This window comes from Ursus arctos, unplaced genomic scaffold (assembly GCF_023065955.2).
Source record: "Ursus arctos isolate Adak ecotype North America unplaced genomic scaffold, UrsArc2.0 scaffold_14, whole genome shotgun sequence".
Taxonomy (NCBI): Eukaryota; Metazoa; Chordata; class Mammalia; order Carnivora; family Ursidae; genus Ursus; species Ursus arctos.
Window position 1 is genome coordinate 19,160,984 of NW_026622808.1, and position 16,307 is coordinate 19,177,290.

At 54.9% G+C, this 16,307-nt stretch overlaps 1 protein-coding gene across 1 annotated transcript; it reads right to left on the reverse strand.

The window, feature by feature from the left end:
- Window positions 1-5,737: 5,737 nt before the first annotated feature.
- On the reverse strand, window positions 5,738-16,307 carry CDC37 (cell division cycle 37, HSP90 cochaperone). Its single transcript, XM_026481377.4, has 8 exons — window positions 16,110-16,307; window positions 10,732-11,013; window positions 10,315-10,423; window positions 10,092-10,207; window positions 9,884-10,006; window positions 9,193-9,375; window positions 9,016-9,087; window positions 5,738-7,901 (listed from the first exon to the last, which is right to left on the reverse strand). Exons 1-8 carry the CDS (start codon window positions 16,209-16,211, stop codon window positions 7,746-7,748), a joined length of 1,143 nt encoding a protein of 380 aa, XP_026337162.1. The 5' UTR covers window positions 16,212-16,307; the 3' UTR covers window positions 5,738-7,745.

Here is a 16,307-nt window from a genome sequence, read left to right on the forward strand (position 1 = left end):
AAACTCATTGGCCACCGTTGTGACCCGTCGCACGTAACCATTGGGCCTTTCGTTGCAATAGCGGCGCTCCTATTGGTCCTCAGCCTCACTTTTTTTTTACCCTCAACCGCGATTGGCTGGGCCGGCACCTGGATGCGCCACAGCGTCAGCGATTGGCTGCTGGGGGGAATGGGCGGAGATGCGGAAGGGCTGGCAAGTACGCCGGGTTCAAGAGTGCGGCCTTCAAACGACGCCGCGACATCAATTTCCTCCTCGGGCCGTTGGCCCAAGTGACGCTTTCGGACCTGGTGTAAACCTCTTGTCCTCACTTTGGTGATCAAGGCTGCAGCCAGCCGCCCTTCAGTCTTGCAGCCCCCTGCCGTGTAACTCCATTCCATCCTGCCTCGCTTCCCCTGTCTCCGCCTGGCCAGCTCCACCTAGCTGGATGAAGACACCCCCTCACACGACGTCCGGGAGGCATTTCCGGCCCACCTGTTCAGATCCTCTTCCTGATCACACCGCCAGCCCCGTCCTCTGAGGGTGTCAGAGCAGCCGCTTGAAAGTCCCACCCGATCTGAGTTCTAATCAACACACACCAGCAAGTCGCCGTCGTTTACTGAGAAGGCTATGCAGAGTGCTTTCCTGCAATGTCTCATTTGATCCTGGCAGCAGTCCCCTGGGGGCTTATGTTATCCCCATTTCTCCGATCAAGAAACTGAGGCGCGGAGAGGTGACAAAGACCCTCTCCTTGACCACTCTAATCGGAGCCGTCTTCTGGAATAGCGGTGGACCTTGGCCTGAGCCTGTCTTCAGCCTGCTTGGTCCAGTCCGAGCGAGCAAAGAATCCTTTTAAGTCATCCCCCACCTTTGATATCTGATCAAGTTCCTCCCATTTGGTGTCCACAGAAAACTGGAGAGTTGTTTGGTGCGGAAAACCCACAGGGTATCAGAAGTGTTGTAAGTAGAGAAAGTTCTCCTTTACCATGCGTTAAAGAACGCTTTCACGGGCTTCACCTGTGGGCCCAGTTTTAAAGAACAACAGCAATAAACTGACTACCCAGGCCAAGAAATAAACCCTCACCCCACCCCAGAAGCTCCTCCATCTAAATCAGCAAGCCCATCTTTCTGTCTCTTTGCCTGCTGTAGTTTTCTCTGCAGTCTTTATGACAACCTGACATTTCACTGGAAGTTTCTTTGAGCACTGATTTTAATGCCTGTCTTCCCCTCTAAAATTCAGCTCCACAAGGGAGGGGTCTGTGTGGCTCTCCACTGTATCCTCAGCGCCTGGAATTATGCCTGTCACCCAGTAGCTGCCTAAAAGGTGCTGGAGTGAATGGCCTAGGGAGCCCTCTGAGCTGCTGTCCTGCTTGCTGCAGAAAGGCTGACCATGGCCTTCCGGCCTCAGCTTCCTCTCTGCCCCTGAGAGTGCAGCAGCAGGAAGTCAAAGTTGCCAGATTCTTCAACAGCCGGCTGGGTGAGGTGGGGCAGCCTCCACTGGACTGGAGGCTGGACCACAGAGCACGGGGTGAGACTGGGACTGGGTGTCCAGCAACCCAGGGGGACAGGAAGTGGCAGGTGACTATCATGACTAATAATAATGATGCTAATAACCCCAGTAATAAGAGTATGATACTAAGTCACAGTGTCCCGGACTGGATGTGCTTAGAATTCGCTGAGCTCTTTCAGTTTCTCTTAAAGTGCGACCAGCACACCCACCTGACAGCTGAAGAAAAAAGAGACCACAAAGACTGCTGGGAAGGCTAGTGTCCTGCCCGGAGCACCCAAGGCCTCCTTTGCAAACTCCTCCATCACAGACAGTTTCCAGGACCAGCAGGGGGGCTCCAGGTCACCCCAGCAGCCGTCGGGTTTTGCCCAGGATTGAGGGAGAGTCCCACAAGGGACTTTTGGGGTTACAAGTGGGACAGTCCTGAGCAAACTGGGACAATTGGCCACCTGTCCCCAGCGGGTTTTCAGGAGGAAGCTAGAATTGGGGGATTCCCCTGGCCCTTCAGGGAGGGACCTCCCAAAGCTCCCACTAGACCAGGCAAAAGCCAAGAGTCAGTGAACTAAAAACAAAACCCCTTTGTGTTCTTTTGAATTGGAGGGTTCATGGAACAGTCGGCCCCCTCCCCAAAATAGCCACGAGGCTGGTCAGTTTCCTGGGAATCCTTCCAAGGAAGTGCCATACCCTTTCAGGCACATGTATGAATACATGCCTCCAGGAAATTCCCACGAGCCGCCTTAAACTGGACATTCCTTGCTGGTCCTGGGAGGAAACAGGAGTGACACGCACGAAGGCTGGAACCAGACGGTCTGCGTTCAAATCCCAGCTCAGCCACTGTGGGATCCTGGGCAGACACTTTACTTCTCCATGCTCAGTCTCCTCCTCTGCAAAATGGGGCTAACTGGAGTCTCAAACTCCGAGATATGCCAGGAACATCAAACAGGGTAATACATGTAAGAGCTTGGAACCGGATGCAGAGTGAGTGCTATTATCTTTTTCATTTAATGATAGTTTTTGGTGCTCTTTCTTTTCCCCTGCAGATAGATGTACTTTGCAGAATTATTTGATCGGGACGTGTTTCAGGCACGCAAAAAGGGGTTGGAAATACATAAAAATGTCAGCTAGGCAAAGGCAGAAACAACTCAGGTGTCCACCAATAGATGAATGGATGAACAAAATGTGGGAGAGCCACACACTGGACTCTCCAGTCATGACAAGGACTGGAGCTCTGACACGTGCCGCAACAGGACGAACCCTGAAAACATGTTGGGGCGCCTGGGTAGCTCAGTCAGTTAAGCGTCTGCCAGGATGTCAGGTGAGGATCAAGCACCATGGCTGGCTCCCTGCTTAGCGGGGAAGCTGCTTCTCCCTCTCCCTCTGCCCCTCCCCCACACATGCTCTGTCTCTCGCTCTCTCTCTCAAATAAATAAAGTGTTTAAAGGATTTTTAAAAAATAGGCTACAATTTATCTGTCTCTTCTCCCATGGATGGACAGTTATGTGGTTTCCCAGTGGTGCCAAGAAACATTCTTATACCATCATTCTTTTTTTTATTTAAAGAATTACTTATTTTAAGTCATTCATTCATTCAACACGGTTCTGAATTGAAAAGGCGAAAAGGGATTTTGAGGACAAGTTCTTACTCTGCTTCTGGGCCCCTGACATTGAATTACTGAATTCAGAATATGTTTATGGTTGAGTGGTTCCTAAAGTTAAATGTACAATTACCACGTAACCCAGCCATTCCACATCTGGGTGTATATGCAAAAGAAAGCAGGACTCAAAGAGATATTTGCACACCCATGTTCACACCAGTGTTATCCACAGTAATGAAGAAGTGGAAGCAATTCAAGTGTCCACTGATGGATGAATGGTAAACAAAATATGGTGTATCCTACAATGGAATATTATTCAACTCTAAAAAGGAGTGAAATTGAGACATGTTACACCGTGGATGAACCCTGAAAACATCATGCTAACTGAAATAAACCAGTCACAGAATTACAGGTATTTTATGAATGGGGGATTAAGTGTTTAACGGAACAGTGTCTCATACTTAAAGCCACTGAATCGCACATCCAAAAATGGCTCAAATGGTTAACTTTATGGCATGTACATTTGACCGCAATTTAAAAACACACACTTATTGAGTGCCTACTGTGTGCTGTGCTCTAGGATCTGAGGATTTAGCCATGAACAAAACACAGGAATCCCTGCCTCCGGGGAGTGAACATAAACCAGATAAATACTAATTAGTGGGTTTTATGATATGTTGGAAAGTGGTAAGTGGTAGGGAGGGAAGAAGTTGGCCAGGCAAGGGGTATCGGGGGCTGGAGTAACTTGTTCTAGGCTCTGTTCCCAGCACCCAGGATATTTGTTGCCTATGAGCAGCTGTGTTTTGAGGGCTTCCTCCTGTGGCCACAAGAAATCAAAATGCTTTGCCCAGCTTCCACATCTCTGGCTTCAGGTGGATTCTGCCAATGGGGAAGCCTGGCCAGAGACCAGCCGTGGGAGACCAAGGAGGGTTATCTATTCCCCTACTCCCTCCCTCCTGGCCGCAGTTTGGGCAGTGGCTCTACCTCTGCAACCACATATTCTGCAAAGAGTGCCTTCTTCATGGCTCCGGATCCCAATGAGTTCTGCTAACTCTGTTTCCTGCCCATGCACCTGAGCCCTGGATGTGGTGCCTCTCTGTGGCAGGCAGAGTAAGAGACCCCCAAAAATGCCCATGTAGGAACTAATCCCTGGACTCGGTGAATATGTTATGCTTCGTTAGGGAAAAGCATAAAAAGGGAAAATTAAATTTGCAGATGGAGGGATGCTTGGGTGGCTCAGTTGGTTAAGCGTCTGCCTTTGGCTCAGGTCATGATCCCAGGGTCCCGGGATTAAGTCCCATATCCAGCTCTTTGCTCAGTGGAGAGCCTGCTTCTCCCTCCCCCCACTAGTGTTTTCTCTCTCTCTGACAAATAAATAAAATTTGTTTAAAAAAGAAATAAATTTGCAGGTGGAAATTGAGGATGCTAATCAGTTGGCCTTAAGGTAAGAAGATTATCCCGTTGGGCTCAAGGTAATCACAAGGATCCTTAAAACTGGAAGGGGGGACACCTGGGTGGCTCAGTTGGTTGATGGACTGACTCTTGGTTTTGGCTCAGGTTGCAATCTTGTGGTTGTGAGATCGAGCCCCATGTCAGGCTCACGCTCACCGTGGAGTCGGCTTCATTTTCTCTCTGTCTCTCTCCCTCTGCCCACTCTCTCTCTTAAATAAATAAAATTAAAAATCTTAATTAAAAAAAAGTGGAAGGGGGAGGCAGAAAAAGAAGTCAGAGTGATATGATATGAGAGCCTGACTTATCTTTGCCATCTTTGAAGATGGAAGAAGGGCCAGGAGCCAAGGAATGTGAGCAGCTTCTAGAAGCTGGGCAAGGCAAGGAAATGGATCCCACCCAGAGCTTCCAGAAGGACTGCAGCTCTGCCAATGTCCTGATTTTGACCCAGTGAGACTCATGTCAGGCTTCTGAGCTGCAGAACTGCAAAACAATAAATTAGTGTTGAAGGCACTAGCTTTGCAGTTGTTACACCAGCTGAAGGAGACAGATACGCTCGACATACATTTGTTGGTTCTCCAACCCCGCTCACATCCCTGACATCAATCCCTTCATTACAGTTTGTTCTGTGAAACCCTCGAGTTGAATTCTCTGTCTCACTTAAGACCCAGCAATCCTGCTTCTGGGAATTTTTCCTGCAGGTAGGATGCCTGTGCTCATGGGAAATGATGCACAAGGGTGTTTCTTGCTTGTAAGAAGAGACTGGAAAAACCCCGAAATGAAATCAGTGCTGAGATAGGCACACTCTGGAGCTTTCCACACGGGATAGAAAGAATGAGGAAGTGCTGATTGACTGATAAAGGAGGGTCTGCAGGTCATATGGCTCAGTGAAAAAAAAAAACAAAATGCATTTCGGACCGTAGGACATGCTGTGTTTTAGGTAAAGGAGAGGGGATAGAACGCATTCAATTAAAAACAAATAAAATAACACATTCAATTTTACAAAAAGAAACTTTGGAAGGAGTCACAAGAAAACGTGGACAGTGGGTTCCCATGGGCTCCCGTTATCGGGGGGTGGGGAAGCACCTGGTTGGAGGAGCTGGTTCCCCGAGTGTCTCTTAATAGCATTTGATGTCTTAAATCCTCTGTTTTAGGAGAGCCAACACGGGTGAGGGAGGTGAGGCATGAAAGCAAAGAGGGCGCCAAAAAGCTCAGTAACCAAGATAAATACTTTAATGCAATATTTTTTAAAAAGCACAATTAATGTGAAAAAAAAACCACCCATGAACAAAATATTGAAATTTTAAGTAGAGAATCAGTAACAGTGCTGAGTTATACTAGAGCCTGAGGCAAAAGGAAAAACCAGTAATGTGGATTCCATCTTTGAAAGTTTTCACAGTAAATAATGAAGTTGCCAATCCTGGATGGATCCTGGACGGGCGAGGTTTACCCAGGGCCTTAGGATGCCTTCCTCCTCCCCAAGCCCTCCAGATCCGCGCCTGCCATTCCCACCGCATTAAAGCTTTAGGGGAATGCCATCAGGGTCTGCAGCTCACCACTGCCCCCTGGTGGCAACCAGCCCGCACACAACAGCATCTAGGGGCTCCCCGCTTTAGCTGAGGTTTACGGAGTACCCACTAAGGGCCAAGACCCCTCCAGGGCACTGTGAGCACCTCAGGATGACGGAAGACTCAGTGTGTGCCCTGGTGGTGCTCACAGCACGAGGGAGAGGACAGCACACAGTGGGCAAAGCTTGGCACATGGCAGGTGAGGCAAGCTGCCTGGCTGGGTGTGAGGGGCAACTCAGGTGAGCCAAGGAGGGCCCTGGGGAAGAGGTGGCACTGGGCTCTGGTCTGACGGACAAACAGTTGGCAGGGCTGGGGTCCCCTGAAAGGGGCAGGCAGAGGGCCTCCCTGCTTGGCTTCATCCTAAACTTATGTCCTTGTTCATCGTACTATTCTTTAGGCCCTTTTCTGTGGCCCAAATATTTCTTTTTAAAGAGCCCCACAAAGGCTGCAGGGAAGGGTGTTCGGGGAGAGGGACAGGCACACGCCAAGGCCCACATTTTGAGCATCTAAGTGCCAGGTGCCCTGCTTGCCTGTGGCATGATCTCATTTTAGCACTAGGCCCAGGAGAAAGGCACTAACATTACTCATGGTGCAGAGGGGGAGGTACACAGAGGCTGAGTAAGTTGCCCAAGGTCACACTGAGAGAGATTTAAAGTGCTCAAGGACCTGCAAGGAGGGAGCGGGAGAGAGGGCAAAAAGAGGGGAAGACGCAGAGAGACCAGGACAGGGGGCGCAGGCCTTTTGTGAGCTGCAGACAGGACTTTGGGCTTCTGCTCTCAGGGAGGGATGTGCCTCGACTCACGTGTTCATCGCTACCCTCTGGCCACTGCCTGTTGGGGTCTAATGGGGGTGCGGGGAACAGGGAAGAGACAAGGAGGGTTGCAGACCAGAGGGGATGGGGATCTGGGCCAAGGTGGAGGCCATGGATGCGAAGGGCAGTGGTCAGAGATGCAGGATGGTCCTGAATGGGCGGTGGCTGGGAGGCTTGGGGGACAAGCCAAAGAGTGGGGGGTGGGGCCGAGAACTCCGATGTAAAGGAATCCTGGGGAAGAATGTTCTAGGCAGTGGAATAGTATGAGCAAGAGCCTGGAATCAGAGTAGAGGGAGCTGCCCGGACAGCTGGAGGATAAAGCCTGAGGTGCCACAGGCCAGGCCTCCAACACTCACTGGGGTCCCCTCCCACTCCAAGAGAAGAGCTGTGTCAACAGCCCTCAAGACGCCCCCCTGAGCATCTGAAATCCTTTATTGGAAGATCATTGCTGTTTACCATATAGAAGACTCGACAGCAGATGAACAGTGAAAACAGAGCCCATAGTGACTAGAGCAGGCCTCTGGGCTGGGGACCCTCCCCCACCCCATGGACCAGCCTAGCGACCTCCGCCCCTCCCTGGACCCCCAGGCCTTTGGCATAATGCTGATTGGGGGGGGGGTAGCATCCTGCAGGCAGTGAAGCCCCTTGACTCAAAGCAGAGACTTGGATGAGCACTGGAGGTGGGGGCAATGGGGGTGGGGACAGGCCCTCTCCTGGCCCAGGCTGGGCGGGAGCAGCGAAAGTGGAGGAGGCCAGGAGCTGGGGAGATGGCATCTATTTTTGTTTTCTGAAAAGGGGCACACAGGGGCCTGCAGGCAGGTGGGCAGCAGCTGGGGTGAGTCAGGCGCTGACATCCTTCTTGTCGCCTGGCTTGGGGCCGGCTTCCAGCAAGGGGTCCCCGGGGCCCGCCTCCTCCCCATCCTTGGCCTCGCTGGACTTGGAGTTGGGAACCCAGAGGCCGGAGTCGATGCAGCGCTGCATGTGGTACTTCGCATCCTGTGGGGAGAAGGATGGCGAGTGAGGCCGGGCTGCCCTCCCCCCGGGGGGCCCACCTATCCCCTGCACATCCTTAAACCCGCACACTGCTTCTTCTAGACCAGAGCTGTCCAGAGGACTCCACAATGATAGGAATTGTCTGTAACCTGCATCGTCGGACATGGCAGCCACCAGCCACACGTGGCTGCCAAGTACTTCGAACGTGGCTAGTGCAGGTGAGGAACAGAACTTTACGTTTCACTTAACTTTAACTCAAGTGTAAATAGCGTATGTCCAGAATAAAAGCTGCATTCCAATAACACTTTACTTTTAAAGACAGACAGTGAGCTTGTGAACCACAGTGTGAAGACCCTTCCTTGGTCTAGATATCCTTTTTCATGGAAACTTCTAGAAATCCTGGACCAGGTCCTGCAACTAGACCCATTTCACAGATGAGCAAACTAGTGTGGCCAACCAGTGAGCCAAGTGGCAGGAATGGGGTCAAACCAAGGTCTATTAAAACACAAAGTCCTGTCTACCAGCACAATCACTGCTCCTAATAGTAACAACAGCTAAGGGCGCCTGGCTGGCTCAGTCAGTAGAGCATGTCACTCTTGATCTTGGGGTCATGAGTTCAAGCCCCGTGTCGGGCAGAGCGCTTACTTGAAAATACACACATACACACAACGGCAGCTGACATTTACCATGTGCTCAGCACCCCCACGCGGTTCTCCAAGTCGGTATCCAGAGAAACCGTGGTTTGATGGGGTAACCAAGACTAGGGAGGAGCACCCCTTCCCTGGACAAAGGTGAGGTCAACCTGGTGTGCCCATCAGGCTCATAAATGGCCCACAGGGGCAGTGACACTCAGTGGCAGGGGACACGCTGAAAATTCCATGCTCACTGCTGGGTGCAGTCACGCAGCAGGTGCTTGACACGTGTAAACAAGTGTGGATGTAAGTCTGGCTGCCTCGTGCACTGCCCCACGGTGACATGACCTCCCCTGCTCCTCCGTGAAGCCCACAAGGGACGCTTCTCCCAGCGAAGTGGGGAGCAGGGCTGGACGGGGCAGGAGGACACATCGCTTGCCTGGGCTGTGCGGCCTGGCGGGCAGGCGTGGGGCCCCGTTACTCACGGTGGGGTCCATCTTGCTGATGGCATCTTGGAGCATCTGCACGTCCTTCACGTCGAAGCATTTCTGGAGCTCCTGAGGGTGCAGACGGGCCAGGGCTCAGGGCCTGGGTCCCATGGGGGGCCCGCCTACAGCCCACCTGCTGCCCCCCCCCCCCGCCCCGGGGCAGGGAAGCCGCACCTCGGGGAGAGACTCATAGACTTCAACGGGGTCCAAGCCACCGGGGCCCAGCCGCTTCTTGCGCTCCTCCTCCTCGTACTCCTTCATGGCCTTCTCGATACGCAGCTTGGCGCGGCCCCGCACACGCTCCTTGAAGGCCTCGAGTTCATCGTTGAAGCCCTCCATGTACTGGCGATCGGCTGTCTGCAGGGTGGGGGCCGAGAACCGTTCAGACACAGGACCGGCCCGCTGCAGGCGCTCAGAGGCCCGGGCGGTCTCCTCCAGCCGGTTCCACCATCTGCGTGCTAACGACCGCCTGCCTGCCTGCCTCCTGCCCCACAACCGGGGACGCTCACCTCCTCCTCCGCCTAGGGGGGGGCCTGCAGGCACCTCACACTCAACACGGCTCGCTCGAGTTCTGGATCGCTCCGCACGTGCTGCCGACCTCAGCACGGGTAGCTCTGTTCTTCCAGACGCTCAGCTGAGGAACCCCGAGAGGTCGACTCTGTCTCTTGCCCCATGTTGGGGCTGTCAGGACACCCTGTCTTTCAAACTCTGTCTGGGAGCCGACCACCGGCCCCTCCCGATACAGAAGGCTCTGATCCCGCGGCCATGCGTCTGAGGGGACATGCGTCCACCCCTCCCGTAGACTGAGGCTGGTGCCCCGGAGAGGCCCGCACCCCACCCCACCCCGGCTCCTCCAGGACACTACCTTGATCTTAGTGAAGAACTGCCGGAAGCAGGCCCGGGGATCCACCTTCAGGCTCTTGGCCAGCTCCAGGATGAACTGCATGACAATGGTCTGGTGGGCCACCTGCTCCATGAGTGCGCATTTCTGCCGAGAGAACACAGGCAGGATGTCACTGAGTGGCGGCCTCGGAGCAGGGCCTCCCCCCAGTCCCAGGGCAGGCCCCACTCACCTCCTCCACCTCTAGGTCGATGCACCAGATGACCAGGTAGTTGGCCGTCTCCTCACACACCAGATGGACATTGTCTGATAGGTACTTCTGGCTGTCGTCCCAGCGGCGGAGCATGCCTACGAGAAGGGGTTGGCAAGGAGCTGAAGGGCCCTGGAGGCGGAGGGCCAGCCCCTGTCATAGGCAGCCCCCCCAGCGGGCCCCCGCCCCCCTGTGCCCAACTCACCGAAGTGCTTGATCTGTTTCTCGTACTTCTCCACGAAGGTTTTGTGTTTCTGCTCCCTCACCTCCTCCGACTCCTCCTCCGCCTGCTCTGGCTTGGTATTGACCATGCTCTGTGATGGGGCAAGAGGAGGAGTGGGCTGGGGCGAGGCCGCAGAGCGCCTCCAGCACGGCCGGGTGGGCCGAGGCCGCAGAGCCCATCCCTTCCATGGCGGAGGTGGTGACGGTGTCATGAGCATCAGTGTGGCGGGAGCGTGGGTGTGGCAGGTGTGGCCTCGGACTAGGGCCTTCGGGCAGATCAGAGGGGGGGTACCAGTGGGGTGCTTCATCTGCTTGGCCCCACACACCTGTCCCTCCCCCCACCCTGACCTACAGAAGCCTGACCCCCCCACCTACCCCTGACCACCAAGCACCCCCCCACCTTGCTGAAGCCGTCCTTGCTGAGCGTGTCCACGTTCCAGGGCATGCTCTTCTCCTTCTTGCGCATCTCCTCCAGTTTCTGCTCCCAGCTCCGCTCCTCCTTGCGCAGCTGCTGAGCCTCAGCCTGCAGCCGCTCCAGCTCCACCTTGCTGCCCTCGCCCTCGGCCACCTCCAGCTCCTTCAGCTTCCGCTGACACTCAGCCACCTTGCGCCGGCACTCGCGGCAGCCCCTGTCCAGCTCCTCCTTCTCCTTCTGGAACTGCTCCATGCGCTCCACCCGGGCCTGTGCAGACACAGCCCTTCATTCCGGGGAAGCGCCTGTCCCTTGACCTCAGCCCCACCCCACCCAGGGCTCCCACCCACTGCACCTGCGATGGCCCAGGGAATGTCTGCACCACCCTCTGTGGCCCAGATGGCCAGCTTCCACCCCACCAGTATACCTGCACACACCCGAGCCCCTGAACATTCCCCTGCACCCCACACTACTCAGAACCCTCTGTGGCATCCACATCGCTCAGCAAAAGCCCAAGTCCTATCCATGACCCACAAGGCCCTGCGTGATCTGCCCCCTCCCTCCAGCCACACTGGCTGCCTCACCTTTTCTCGAACCCACTTCCAACTTCAGGGCCTTTGCACTGGCTAGTCCCTCAGCCCGGAAAGCTGTCTCTCCAGATTCTCCCCACCCCCCACGCCGCTTACTCCCTCGCATCCTTACCATCTTGGCTAAACCGTTACTTTAGAGATGAGGCCTCCCCTAACCCCCTGCTGAGGACGGCGACTTCCCCTGACTCTTGGCCTGTCACCTTCCTCCTCAGCACTCATTACCAGCTGACGTCTGCTGACGGGTGTTTACTGTTTTGAACGCTGTCCCGCTCCAAGGATACCGGCTCCACGGAGGTGGGGGTCTGCTCACTCGTGTCTCACACACAAGCGTGCAGTGAAGACTGAGGGAACACTTGTTGGATGAATAAAGTGATGAAATGCTGGATGGGGGTCTCAGGCTCTCCCTCCTCCCCAGAGCTGCCCTCAGTGACATTCGGGTGCCCTGGCCTGCCCAGCCACCTCCTCCAGCCACCTCTGCCCCCCAGCTGAGGCCTGCTCACTGGCCCTGTCCTTCCCTCCCTCTCTGCTACCTGGTCCTGACTGCTTTCACTTCTAGATGTCTCTCCAATTCGCTCCACCCAGAGCACTGCTCCCTGACCGCTGCCCAAGCCCCCTTCAGCTCTGTCTCCAGGCTGGCACGCCTCCTTGAGCCTCAGGGCCCACCGACCTCCTGTCCCCCCTACCCTAGCTGGTGCTCCCCAGACCTCCTCTTCTGCTGTACGCCAAGCTCAGATGGTGCCCCTTCTCACTCCCCCTCTTGCTCAGGTCCCCACTGGGCCCCCAGGCACAGGCACGGCCCTGCCTATTCGCCAGCCCTGCCTGCCCCCATCCGCTCCCTGGCTCTCAGCAGCGCTTGCTCAATCCAGAGACAGGACTGAGCCCTGAGAGGTGCCACGACCTTCCACTGCTGCTCCCCCCAAGCTAGACTCAGAAGCTGCCATCCCTGAAATATGCACATCTGCCTGCAGCCCTCCCTGCCACCCCAACCTGGAGTGTCTGGGTTCAGAAGGGAACCCTGACCCTTGCCCCAAGCTGCCCAGATGGCACCAAGGCCCCGTTGTCGGCCCTCATGGTTCCCCAAATGCACCAGCTTGCTCTTGACTCGTGGCCTTTGCACAGGCTGTTCCTTCCACCTGGAACTCTCTTCCCCTCACTCTACCTACTTTGCCCCCTGGGTCTCAGCTTTTGACAAAGCCTTCCCCAAGTGCCCCCATGCCACATCACTGCACCCCAAAGGCCCCTTTCATGATCCCCAGATGACATGGTAAGATGCTGGAGGACAACCTCAGGGCCTCAAATCCCACGGCCACCAAGTAAAGGCTGAGTGTCCTTGGGTCAATACCCTAACCTCTAGGGTCCCCCATTTCCTCATCTGTCAAAGGTGGACAACAGTACCAACCTCACAGGGTGGCACCAGGAGAAGCAAAGGAGATGAGAAGTTAAAAGTCGACAGTCCAGAGCCGGAATGGACGCTTGGCAAGCGCCATTCCCATGCTGGTGACTGTCATTTCCATCCAAGGGGATAATCTCTCCCCCCCTCTCTCTGGGGACCATTCTGGGGCTCAAACAAGAAAATGTACTTCAAGTGTTTACATCGATTTGCAGCCCAGAGTAAATGCTCAATAACTGGGAGCGGCTGTTACTGCACGGTCACGTCGCACAGCTCTGCCATTTATTGGCAATGTGACCTTGCCTAAGACCCTTAAAACTCTCCCAGCCCTGCCGTTCCTCTTCGGGAAATGGGGCCTCAGGAGTTACTCCCAGGAGACTGCTTGCAACCCTGTACTCAGTACCGAACATGTTCCACTGTTACCACCATTGTCATGGCCACTGCCACCGGAATGGTCTCCCAACTCACTTCTGGGCCTTCTTTGAGGCCGTATCTCCAGGTTCTGGCACAGAGCCAGGCCCGCGGTGCGTGGGAATCGGAGAACCTGGAGCCTTCTCTCATGCCCCACAGGACTGCCTCAGTCAATCCCGAGTCTCACTTTCCCCATGTGGATAAAGGTTGAGAAGGTCCTTGCCTCGTGGAGAGAGGAGAGAAAGCAGCCCTGGGCCCTGCCACGTCCCCTTCTCCACGATGGGCCTGTGTTGCCCTGGAGGCTCCCTGCTGCCTTGTGAGGGGCTCTCTGGGGTTGGCATTATCACTGGCCTCAGGTGGCAGCAGGAACCTACCATCTAACCTACCAGCAGGTTCCTGCTGGGCGGCCACCAAGCTCCTCTCGGTGTCCTCTGAGTGGCCGCCAGGGAGACTGAAGCTAAATAAAGACCTCCCAGAGCCAGCGGGGGCGGCAGCCTGCCCAGCTTGCGCTTTACACCTCCGGGAGGGGCTGGAGCAGGCTGGGCAGGGTAGACAGCATGGTGGGGGCACGGCTGCAGGTGTCACCACCCTCCTGCCTTACAGACAGAAAACCTGAGGCTCTCAGAACCTCAGTGCCACACAGTCATGAAAGGAGTCAGAAGAAAGCAGTAACAGTAGCCGCATTGGGACAAGGGAGTGGGGAGACTCCCTTGTCCCTTTCTGGCACCTGTGGAATTTTTCTTTCCCAGAAGCACGAATTACCTGAATAATAACAATGATGACATGGGCTAAAGTTTACAGAGAGCTTATCACATGCCAGATGCTATCTATCCCAAGGACGTGACACACATTGAAGAAATGAGATAACCCCTCCTAACGACCACCCTATCGGGTGGATACCCTTAATATTCCCAGCTGGGGAAACAGAGGCACAAAGAGATCAAACGACTCGCCAGAGGTCATGCAGTAAGTCAGTGATCGCGGAGCCAGGACTGGAACCTAGGTGCGCAGGCCTGTGCTCAGAAGCGCACCCATCTACCTTCTCACAAATCCCACCTCCCGCTCGCTCCATAAGCTTACTCCCTCCCAGGCCCTGAGCCAAGTTCTTGTTGGACCTAATCTCATTTCATTCTTAGGATGGTCTCTAGGGGCAGGGAAAGTAAAGCAGTAAGTGGTAGGGCTGGGATTAGAACCCAAGCTTGCCTGTCACCAAAGCTGCCCTGCGCTGGAGATGCTTATCTCCCCTCCCCCACCCTCTTCCCCACCAGGCTGAGGACCTGCTGAGGACAGCCCAGAGTCCTCAGCAGGACGCCAAAGGGTTCTGTGCCAGGAGGGAGGAAGGCGTGTGGGGAAGACTCTGCAGGAGCAAAGCACTGGCTCCCCACCCAGCAGGACCAAAATGTTCTCCACACAGCCGTATAGATTAACCTCTTTATGTGTGAGAAGTAGGTGTTCCCAAGAATAGTCTTCAGAGCTCCGCGCAGGCCTTAAGCATTTCATAATAAAATGGTACACATGGCAAGAAATGGAAGTGCTAGAACTTTCTTCTTACACTCAGTGGCTTGCCTGGCAGGTACACTACCCAAGAGACTGCTGCTTTAGGGTAAGGATTGGAAATGAGCCTGGAGACCAGATGTAGGGACTAAAGACACCACAGGATGGGGAAGGGCCCTTCTAGGAGGTTCTGACTGGGAGTTGCCATATGCGAGGGTGGGGTGAAGAATTCCTAACTGGAAGGTTCTGAGAGATACCTCGCCTTCAGTGTGAGAGTAGAACACACACAAGTGTGTGGGTGTAGGAGCTCCAATTTGGGGGAGCAAGAGGTTAGAATATTAGGTCTTATGAGAGCTGTTCTGCTGGTCTGTGAGCACTGCTGGGGAGGGAGAGAGGTGGGAGGACACCCAGACAGGATTCTGGGATTTGGATTTGGGGGCAAACAGATAAAAGAAGGGGCAGTAAATCTGGAATCAAACTGGGGGAGTCCCTAGTGAGAGCAGGGACAGTTTGAGTGTCTGAGAGCTGCAGACTGAGCTGGGGTCAAGAGGAAGGCCGGGTGCGTTTGGATGCTGGATTGGAGTTGGTACAGAGCATTCCAAGGCTGCCAGAGGCTCCTACAGGAAACTATTGGGGGTGGGTGGTGCCTGGGCCTGCAATACCAAGGAGGGGCAGGGGCTCTGGACGGAGCGGAAGCCCTGCGGGGTAGGGTTTCCTGGTATAATGGGAAATGGGGTTCACAGTAGGTGACTGTAAAGAGTGGCTGGAATTGGGAGGCTCCATCAGAGTGAAACCGGTGGTTTGGTCTGGAAGGGAAACGGGGTCCAAAACTCCAGGCCTGAATGAGACTGAAGGCCTGGTGGAGCACTGGTCTACATTGTAGGGAAGGGGTCCTAGATATAGGTTGGACTCTCAGGCCGGGAACATAAATCTCAGGGGAGGACAGAGTTCCTTGTTCTGTCCGGAGGAGGAGCAGGATCTCTGGATTGGAATGGGAATCCCTGTCAAGAACTAGGGAGGAAGATCTCAGAATAAATTCAAAGTATTGAGGACTCTACGATTTGGGGAGGGGCGGATGGTATATCCAAGGTCAGAAACGCCTCCCGTAACAGGATCAGGGTCCAGACTCTGAGGCAGACTTTTGCGTGTAAGTGGAAGGTCCCAGAGGGAATTGAGGGGACACCCCCAAAGCTTTATCTTAGCAGTTTAGACTTGGAGAAAGGTGCCCTGGGGGTCAACTGGGAGTTCCATGCAGAAATTGGAAAGGAGGCCCGGTACCTCTGGTAGGGACTCAGCGTCCTGGCAGCTCTGGGGTCTGGAGTTAAAATGAGGAACCCCAAGAGATACTGAAAGTCCAGACTATACGTTGGGAATCTCAGGTGTCAATGGTGGGGTGCCTGGCAGTATGGGTCAGAACTCTGGAGCGGAGTCCCGGGCGGGGGGGGGGGGAGGGGGGAAGGCGATGGGCGCGCGCACTCTACCTGGTGCCGCCAGCGGAAGAGGCTGGCCGTGTCGATGTTGGGGTGCGTCTCGTCCTCATCGTCAGACACCTCGATGTGGTCCCACACGCTATAGTCCACCATCTTGCCTCGGCGGCTCAGCCCGCTCTGGCTCCGGCTCTGACTCTGGCGGCGGCAGCGCTGGAGACTCGGCCAGCGGAGCCCCGCCCCTTCCGCTTC

Coding starts and splice junctions, on each gene's coding strand:
- CDC37 (XM_026481377.4), bottom strand. CDS start 16,211: ATGGTGGACTATAGCGTGTGGGACCACATCGAGGTGTCTGACGATGAG. Junction 10,208..10,314: donor GAAACAGATCAAGCACTTCG/GTGAGTTGGGCA, acceptor CCCTTCTCGTAG/GCATGCTCCGCCGCTGGGAC. Junction 10,007..10,091: donor TCGACCTAGAGGTGGAGGAG/GTGAGTGGGGCC, acceptor TTCTCTCGGCAG/AAATGCGCACTCATGGAGCA.